The sequence below is a fragment of the Priapulus caudatus genome, unplaced genomic scaffold (assembly GCF_000485595.1).
Source record: "Priapulus caudatus unplaced genomic scaffold, Priapulus_caudatus-5.0.1 Scaffold94, whole genome shotgun sequence".
NCBI classification, from domain to species: domain Eukaryota; kingdom Metazoa; phylum Priapulida; class Priapulimorpha; order Priapulimorphida; family Priapulidae; genus Priapulus; species Priapulus caudatus.
In genome coordinates this window covers 539266-548640 of record NW_014577155.1, presented here as the reverse complement: position 1 = coordinate 548640, position 9375 = coordinate 539266, and the positions used below count along the sequence as shown (strand labels likewise).

At 47.2% G+C, this 9375-nt stretch overlaps 1 protein-coding gene across 1 annotated transcript in view; it reads right to left on the bottom strand.

Annotated features, from left to right (window-relative positions):
* The window catches only part of LOC106804957 (ubiquitin carboxyl-terminal hydrolase 24-like), a 46836-nt gene that overhangs the window by 23073 nt on the left and 14388 nt on the right, over nucleotides 1–9375 (bottom strand). The window contains exons 17-27 of the mRNA XM_014806373.1: nucleotides 8246–8322; nucleotides 7438–7632; nucleotides 6658–6770; nucleotides 6135–6309; nucleotides 5676–5774; nucleotides 4987–5121; nucleotides 3750–3779; nucleotides 3049–3188; nucleotides 2601–2685; nucleotides 1319–1522; nucleotides 588–781 (exon numbers count right to left, since the gene is read on the bottom strand). Of these exons, the coding sequence (XP_014661859.1) occupies nucleotides 588–781; nucleotides 1319–1522; nucleotides 2601–2685; nucleotides 3049–3188; nucleotides 3750–3779; nucleotides 4987–5121; nucleotides 5676–5774; nucleotides 6135–6309; nucleotides 6658–6770; nucleotides 7438–7632; nucleotides 8246–8322 (1447 nt within the window). The remainder of the gene's footprint in view (nucleotides 1–587; nucleotides 782–1318; nucleotides 1523–2600; nucleotides 2686–3048; nucleotides 3189–3749; nucleotides 3780–4986; nucleotides 5122–5675; nucleotides 5775–6134; nucleotides 6310–6657; nucleotides 6771–7437; nucleotides 7633–8245; nucleotides 8323–9375) is intronic.

The following is a 9375-nucleotide window of genomic DNA, read 5'->3' as shown; positions in this document are numbered from 1 at the left end:
GCTCACCTGTCTACCTGTCTACCCGCTCACCTGTCTACCCGCTTACCTGACCTGGCTACCTGTCTACCCGCTCACCTGGCTACCTGGCTACCAGCTCACCTGTCTACCTGTCTACCAGCTCACCTGTCTACCTGTCTACCAGCTCACCTGGCTACCCGCTTACCTGACCTGGCTACCTGTCTACCCGCTCACCTGTCTACCAGCTCACCTGTCTACCTGGCTACCCGCTTACCTGACCTGGCTACCTGTCTACCCGCTCACCTGTCTACCCGCTTACCTGACCTAGCTAGCTGTCTACCCGCTCACATGTCTACCTGTCTACCTGCTTCACCTGTCTACCCGCCTCACCTGTCTACCTGTCTACCCGCCTCACCTGTCTACCCGCTTCACCTGTCTACCCGCTTCACCTGTCTACCCGCACACCTGTCTACCCGCTCACCTGTCTACCTGTCTACCCGCCTCACCTGTCTACCCACTCAGCTGTCTACCTGTCTACCCGCCTCACCTGTCTACCCACTCAGCTGTCTACCTGTCTACCCGCCTCACCTGTCTACCCACTCAGCTGTCTACCTGCCTACCCGCCTCACCTGGCTAGCTGCAGGGCGATGGAGCAGCACTCCTGCCGCGTCTCGTAGTCGACGTCGGATGACATGGCGTCGCGCTGCAGCACGTTGACGACGAGGCCGAGGCCGCCCGCGTTGAGAAAGTCCTCGCAGAACTGCTGTGCGCTCTTCAACGTCGCCGGGTCGCCCGTAGTCGGCATCAGCTTAGCGCTCAACACCTGGTGCAGAGAGGAGAGAGCGCAGCAGGTGGTGAGTGAGTGAGTGGGCGAGTGAGTGAGTGAGTGGGTGAGTGAGTGAGTGAGTGTGTGAGTGGGTGAGTGAGTGAGAGAGAGCGAGTGGGTGAGAGATTGAGTGGGTGAGAGAGTGGGTGAGAGAGTGAGTGAGTGGGTGAGAGAGAGAGTGAGTGAGTGAGTGAGTGAGTGAGAAAGTGGGTGGGTGTGTGGGCGAGTGATTGAGTGAGTGAGTCAGGCAGTGCATGAGCGAGTGAGTGAGTGTGTGACCGAGTGTGTGGCTGAGTGTGTCTGAGTGAGTGAGTGAGTGAGTGCGTGGGTGTGACTGAGTGAGTGAGTGCGTGGGTGTGAGTGAGTGCGTGGGTGTGAGTGAGTGCGTGCGTGTGAGTGAATGAGTGAGTACAAATCTAAACATGCCCGTAAGTAACTATAATTTCTAAACGTTGACTCATTAGGCTTACCTGTCGCCTGTGAACGTCAACACGCTACCTCACCTGCATGTTGTATACATCTCGAGATGCTCACCTGTAGGTTGTATACAACTCTGAACGTCGACATGCTGGGCGCGCAGGCGTCGAACAGCCGCTGCAGCGTCAGCTTGCTGCTGAAGCCTTCCTTGACAGACGTGCTGGCCTCCTGACGTTTACGCGGGCTGAGCCGGGGGCTGACCCGCGGGCTGCGCACCGCCTCCTCTACACCCGACATGGCAGGAGGAGGCGGTCTACCGTCCTGTAGAGGAAGAGAGAGAGATATATGTATATAGAATGGGAGAGAGAGGGGGAGAGGGAGAGAGAGAGGGGGAGAGGGGGAGAGAGGGGGAGAGGGAGAGAGGGTCAAATGCACCGTGGGCTACGCACCACCCACGGCAGGGGGAGGGAGTCTACCCTCCTGTAGAGTGAGAGAGAGACACACAGAGAGAGAGAGCGAGAGCGAGAGAGAGGTAGAGAGAGAGAGAGAGAGAGAGAGAGAGAGAGAGAGAGAGAGAGAGAGAGAGAGAGAGAGAGAGAGAGAGAGAGAGAGAGAGAGAGAGAGAGAGAGAGAGAGAAAGCTAGAATGGGAGGGAATGGGATAGAGGAAAGGAGAGAGGGTGGGAAAGAAGGGACAGATGGACAGTTGTAGAGTATGTGAGAGACAGGGGGAGAGCAAGTGGCAAGATGGCCACATCTACTCTGTTCTAGTTCCTTCACGATGAGCTCGAGTTTATCATATGTATATAGGAATCCAACATTTACCATCCATCTCATATGCTACTGTAAGAGTGCTCTCTGCATATATCATTAATTATATATCTTTGCTATCGTTGTCATCGGCTTCTTATTATTTATCAGGTCATTATAGTATTATTATTTATCTAATAAACATTATTTTAGTGCTTAACAATATGTGACCCGCTCCAGCATAATACGGACTAAGTCGCAAGTATTGTTTTGAGTTATTTTTACAAAAATAAGTTCCTAAGTGCATATATAGCGGTTCAATATCTCTTAGATTATTTACTGCGTTATTTTTAATAAAAAAATAAAATAAAAATTTTTTTTTGAATGGGCCCCTGACCATCATCCTGACTGGCCCTTACCCCGGACGCTTTATCTCAAAAGCTGCATATTCCGGAATAAGTCGGTTCCCGATCTTCAAATTGCTGTAGATCGGTCAATTCTTTAGATATAGCCAAATATTATATATCATTTTAAAGGTAATTAGATGATCTATTCAGATATGAACATAACTCAATTTGTAGAATTTCCTACTTAATCCTGGTTTTGCTGGAGCGGGTCACATATAACTGGAATTTAAACGTATAGTGTACCTTGGCACCTATGGAGTCTAGAGCATCCAGTACTGAGGAGTCGGTAGGTATAAGCATCAGCAGGCTTCGCACCCTGGCTCTGATCCTACATTAGACACAAACAACAAACTCACACATGTGACGTCAGGAAACTAGCACATGGGGGCAGCACTAGTCATCTTACTGTACCTTCGAGAGGGGTTAAGGAAAAACTATAGCATACTTTTGCGAGATCAAGGTCATCTTGTATTGTCTCACTGCAAAAGTTTCTAAGGGCAAGGCAAAAATAGGCTAAGAATAATAAGAAATAGTAGTAATAGCACAATGAAACAATAATCGAATAGAAATAGGACAGCAGTTATAATTACAACTAACATAACTATTTCCTCAAAGTAATTTCCTGAATAATAAAACAGTAGCGATTTCGACATCCATCTTGGATGGGGGGTGGGTGGGAGTCGGGGGTCACCTTGGATCGTCAAGCTCTGCCAGCTGGTAGAACATCTCAAACACATGTCCGCCGGCAGCCATGATGACGCCGGGCCACTGTCGCTCGTGGTCAAGGTCATACGTGTTGGGCGCGCTCGCAGACGCCGACGCACTGCTCACCTGTGACGCGCACGAGAGAGAAGCCAAGGTCACGGATGCGGGAGCACAAGGTCGTGGAACGAGAACTCGAGGTTGCAGAAAGCGTTAAAGGTCGCAGTAAGCTCTTAAGGTTGCAGAGAGAACTCAAGGTCATGGCAAGCATGCTTAAGGTCAACTCCGTTGAAGAATGATTGTGACGACGTTCGGGTATGCAACGATGAAATAATCAGTGGAGTAATTTGAATTACCAAAGTCACGAATTCCACCGGTGGGGAATTTGACGGTAAATCGAAGAATTTAGATGCATTACGATGAACAGGTGTGCATTTAAAGCCGCACTGAGTGGCTAATATTGCTATGTGAAATCTTTAAAAAATAGGGTAAATAATTTCCATGTAATAACATTGATGTCAACTTGAATATTCCGCCAGAATGCGTGAGTAACCTGCCGGTCACGACCTCGTTCTCTTTAATATTTTTAGGAATCATTTTCGTAAACCTAACAAAGTAGTGAAATTTTCATCTGTAGCACGTGATCGTGGGATGTTAGTTCGCGGAAGCGGCGCGCGACGAAATTAGTACCTCAACTTCCATTTTTGTTGACTCTTCTGGCTGAAATTGAGTACAAAAGGCAGCACTGTAGAAACAGCTTAGTCCTAATTAACAGCTTACAGACTACGAATTTTAGCGCACGTTAGAAGCGCGTCTAATGCGCGCTAACTAGGAGCGCACAGACACAAAACTCTGAAGCAGGCTAAATGAGTCATCAGTTCTCCCACCGCTCAGTTCCCTGCTCGCCACGTCACCACGCAGACAGCGAGGTACAGTGAGCATGCGTGCGAGCGAGCATACGTGACCTAAATAAGGCTATGCGCATGCGCATTGCAAAACTTGGCGCGCGTTAGGCACCGATTGCGTACAGACACAGAGTTACAGCAGGATAACTTGGTGCGCACCAAGATAGCCCTGCTTCGTAAGGGGGCCCAACTTGGAGCGGGCCAGCGAGTATTTGGAGCGGGATAGCGTGTACACACTGCAATTTTTACAGTTTAGTACCATATCAAATTCGTAGTCTGTACGGGGTATAAGAGATGTGCACACGGTATCGCATCCATAGTATCTGTCCATGGTAGTGTTCCCCTTTTACTACTAAGTAGCTCCACACGTGTAATCGAATTTTGTAATAGTTATATTGCTCCTTTTATGAACAATATGGCTTAATAAAAGTTGATAAAAGGTGCATTTGATAGATTCTGATTACAAAGAGATTACTGATCTTCGGTCAACAAGGAAGATTATTACTGGATTCTTGAATCATCACTGAAGTGAACCAGGAGGCAACATCCCCCTTTCAAATTTAGGTAAACAAGCCCAAAACTAAAATGTAGTTTCAGAAAGGTGAATGGAAGATGTTGTTCTGTGTCTTCTACATTTACAGATCTAGAGGAGAAGGAATTTGTCTGTACACAGTCATACCTTTCACATTTACAAGGGAGAAAGAAAACATCAGCTTGTTGTGATACTGTCAGCACAATCATGAGTGAGTGCAATATAGCAAACAGTGCAACTTATGATTCATCTTCCTCCATTAATGTGGCAGGGGCACACTCCTGCCACCACACTCTGGGACATACTCACCCATAACACGTATCCCCCACAGCACGGCAGCTTGCATTACCTCCTCTACTCTCTCCTCAGAGAAACGAGGAAGGAGGAAAAAAAAACAAAAAACAAAAAAACCCTAACTCACACTACTCACACCCCCAAAACCCAACCGCAGTCACAGACCGACGCTGCATCCTCGTCGCAATGCGCTCACCTGTACGGGCTGGTGGTAGGTGCCGGTGTAGGGTACGACGGGGCCCACCGTGGCGATGCCCATCTTGCACTGCAGCGGCTGCACGTCCTGGAATTCCAGTTGATAGAGTAGCTTCTGGTCCTGACTGCTCAGCAGCTGTGTGCAGCATGGGAGAGAACGTAAGACAGCTTAGTGAGTGGGTGGGGGTGGGGCATTGTCAAAAAGATCATGTTGTCACAAGCAGCTATGACAGCATATGTCTAAAAGCTTGAAGTTTTGTAGTGAAGTGCAATGCAAAAATTTTTATAAGAAATTTTCGTGACGTTTCTGACAATGTCTCCCAAGAGAACTACATTCCACGCACACGGATATATATACCCACACCATATACCTACACAACAAACTTGTTGTCAGAAATATAACACAGTCGCAGATCATACCTACACAACACATCACAACACACCTACTTACTGCACACCACAAAACACCTATCTAACAAACCACACCGTGTCTAATTAACAAACTACAGCACACCTGCTTACCACAGTAAAACACACCTGATAACACACCTGTTGCACACCTCTACCCCCCCCCTCCTACACTTCAATCAAGTTCTTCTACGATTGTTCGTTCCTCTAATTCTCCCGCCGGCGATCGGTATCCAAGAGTTACAAACCAATGTGTCTCCCCCATCGCGCGATGCTACTTACGATCGAGTCGCCTGCTGCCAGCTGTATCTGTTCTGGGTTGTGTTTCAGGTACTGAGCTACCCGCTCCTTCACCGATGCCAACGTCTCGTTTGAGTGCGCCTGTGAGCCGCAAAGTCAATTTGTTATTATTATTATTAAATCTTTATTGCATATAATTCAAATACAAACACATGTACTAAATATTCAGCAATTATTCTGTAGGAATTGTATGTAGAGAGGACTACAGAAAATTGTCTATTGGACGCCATATAAAAATTACTATACTTTTATAGAAAATTATTCCTATAGGACTCTATAGAAACATTTCCTAGATATTTTCCTATAGAATGGTATAGAATATTTTGTCAATAGGATTCTAAGTTTTTTTCTTCTGGTTTTAATAGGATTTCATTCACATAGGAATCTACAGAAGTGTTTTCCCGCCTCCCCCCACCCCTATGTACCCTCCCCTAGACTCACGTTTATAGAGAACTCATGCTTGGGCGCGTCACAGGCGACGTGCAGGGCTACGGGGTGGCCGTGGAAGCTGAGAGCGTGCGGCAGGATGGTGCGCGGCACGTGGTGGTCCTCCACCGTCGTCACGTAACGCTCGGCGATCAGCAGCAGACGCTCGATGTTCTGTAGCCTCCCAACCCTGCAGACGAAGAAGATCCGCGGGGGAGGATGAGAGAAGCCATGCGACAAGTACAAGTATAATACTAGCTATATAACATAAGTATAACACTAGCTATATAGTATAAGCATAATACTAGCTATATAATATAAGTATAATACTAGCTATATAATACAAGTGTATACTTAGCTGACTGACATTAATATTATCATGTAATAGTTAGTGGTTACTTAACAAATAACAAGTAACGGTTAGTTTCCAAGTATTGGTTACTTAACCAAGTAATGGTTAGTTTCTGAGTAATGGTTAATTAACTTAGTAATGGATAATTAATGAGTAATGGCTAATTAACGAGTACGGGTGGTTCACCTGGATGGAGTAGGTACGGATGCGACCTCAGCCACCGTCGACGCGGTCAGTACTTTGGTCGCTTGAGAGATGGCGTCAGCCAGTGCAGAGTTACCCAGCGTGATGATGCATGCCTGTAGTTGTAACATTAGCTAGTTACTGGGTAAGATGCATTAGCCAGGAAAACTACTCCACGACTGCAGGAATTAGTGCATATACTGTGCACGGATGCAGGTCTGGAGTTGTAACACTAGCTATTAACTACTGACAGAATACATTAGCTATGACTGTAGGAATTGATGCATATACCGTGCATGGATGGGTTCCTGTAGCGGTAATATTAGTTATTTACTATTATCAGGGGCATTAGCTGTAACTGCTGGAATTATGCTGCATTATTTATACTGCAGGAATCATGCAGGAACTGCAGGCAGGGATGCACGTCTGTAGGGGTAATCAAACACTAGCTGACACGATACACGCATAGTTGCCGGCTCTAGGAAACAACTTGACAAAATCTGCACGTGCACCGCACCAAGGTCAGCAAAGGTCGCGAGAGGAAAAAGCCATTCCTAGGCTTCCAAGCTGCACGTTTCCCCGCAACGGCAACCTTCCGTTAATCAACTTTCGGCAAAATCCATCCCTCAATTTTAAAAATTCGCAACTTGTAAAATCGACGAAGCATTCGGTGACAGACATTCGCGGTCAACATATTTCGCGGCCGGCGACGCCCGACGTCCGACGTCAGAACCCCTCTCCCGCTTGCCACGCCTCCGCTGCGCATCGTCGTCGATGAGTTACCTCGAGTCGCTTGTAGCAGTCGTTGATGAAGCGTCTGTGCAGGGCCTGCGCGTCCTTCTTCAGCCGCGGCGCGAGGTTCAGGTAGAGCAGCTCAATGAGGTAGCTGACGGCGGCGTCTGCCAGCGGCTCGTCCGACGACTCGAGCGCCACAGACCACAGGTAGTCCATGCCCGTCAACTCCACCTTATCCACGACCTGCCGGAGAGAGGGGGAGAGAAGGGGAGAGAAGGGGAGAGAGGGGGAGAGAGGGGGAGAGAGGTTAGTGCTATAGGAGGCACGCAGCAGTTGCCTTCCGCAAAATAATTTCCAATTTATCCACAACCTACAAGGGGGAGGGGGAGAGAGGGAGCATTCACAGGAGGTTCATTATAGGGTGGCCGTCAGCTCAACCTTATCCACGACCTGCTGCGAGAAGGGGAGAGAGAAGAGGGGATTCGACACTAGAATGCAATAATCTGCATTATCCACATAAGATAGATACTATAGATGTATATAAAGAATGAAAAGTAAGATTGGTCTTATCGTATAATATTACCATTCTGTGGTGCCATGGTGACTACGTTATAGGAAAACTATGAGCAGAGCTGGGACACCTACATCACAGTTAGATTGATTCTCGTTGATTGGCCAAGAAGGAAGGATAATTTAATAAATACTGTTTGTTACTAATGCGGTACAGTATCAAGAGCACATAAATCTCGTTGGGGTAACATTTGGAGTATCATAAATCTCTTTGATAGAAAAATTTAATGAAGCGATAGTGATAAAGAACGGATAGCGATGAGCGTTTGGTGGAGGATGATCTCACCATGGTGTTGCTGAATCTTTTCAACCGATGCTCGAATATATTGATACTCTCAAACACTGCCTTGAAGCAGTCAAAACCTGCGAAAGACATCGTACAATATATAATATATACCCTAATAATAATAATAATAATAATAATAACAAAGATACACACCATTTTGGCTACATATATAGGAATTCGCGTTCGCAATCATACGGAAACAATTCGGAGTACACATTTTTCTACGTAGAAATGTAGATCTATTTGTACAGAGTGGAAGCATCCACGCACCGTCCTCGTCACGGTTGCTACACACGTTGTAACAGTTACCACGCATTGTCACTACGGTCGTTATTAAAGGGCTCTCATACTAAAGCTTTAATATTAAAGGCCCTTCAAATTCAATTATCAATCACCTGACCATTGGTTACGCAATTATCCAAGTACAGTGGTCCCAGCTTTATCGCGCCTCGGATATACGGGCGCATCGCTTAAACAACATGTCTTAAAAAGGCAATCCTTATGCATGTCGTTATGCGTTCACCGCCTAATCGGAACCACGGCTTAATTGGGACATTTTCGTGGTTCCTGATCTCTCGCGACAGAGCAAGGACTGCTGTAGTGGATTCTAGGACGGAGGAATTAATGACAGGAGTCTGTCCACACCTGCACGGCTCTACTCGCTGCTCGCGGAATCTGACTGCTCGCCGCCACGACGAGGGGCGACCCGGGCACCGGTGGCACCATCTGCTTCTTGGACGGACTCGCGGGAGGGGTACCCCTCATGGAGGCGGTGACGAGGGCCATGCCAGGTGAAGTCATGTCACCCAGCACTGTCTGTCCACACAGCAGGTACCTGCGAATAGGGCGCACGCTTTTGTAACGGAAGAGAAATACATACAGTTAGGGTATATGCCTGTGTAAAAGGTAAATGATAGCTTCAGATCACTGTTGTTCTGACAGCTGAGGATTCACTGTTGTTTAAACAGGAAGCAGACAACTACAGAAGCGGGCAGACCCAAAAGTTCTCCACCTCTTCATAATCTCTCACTAAAACAGAAGTGCATGCACTCTTTGCAATAGCCATCAGATTTTTTATGACTCACTGCATCCTGTCTAGCTGTTTACCTGGGCAGCTGTCTACCTGTCTA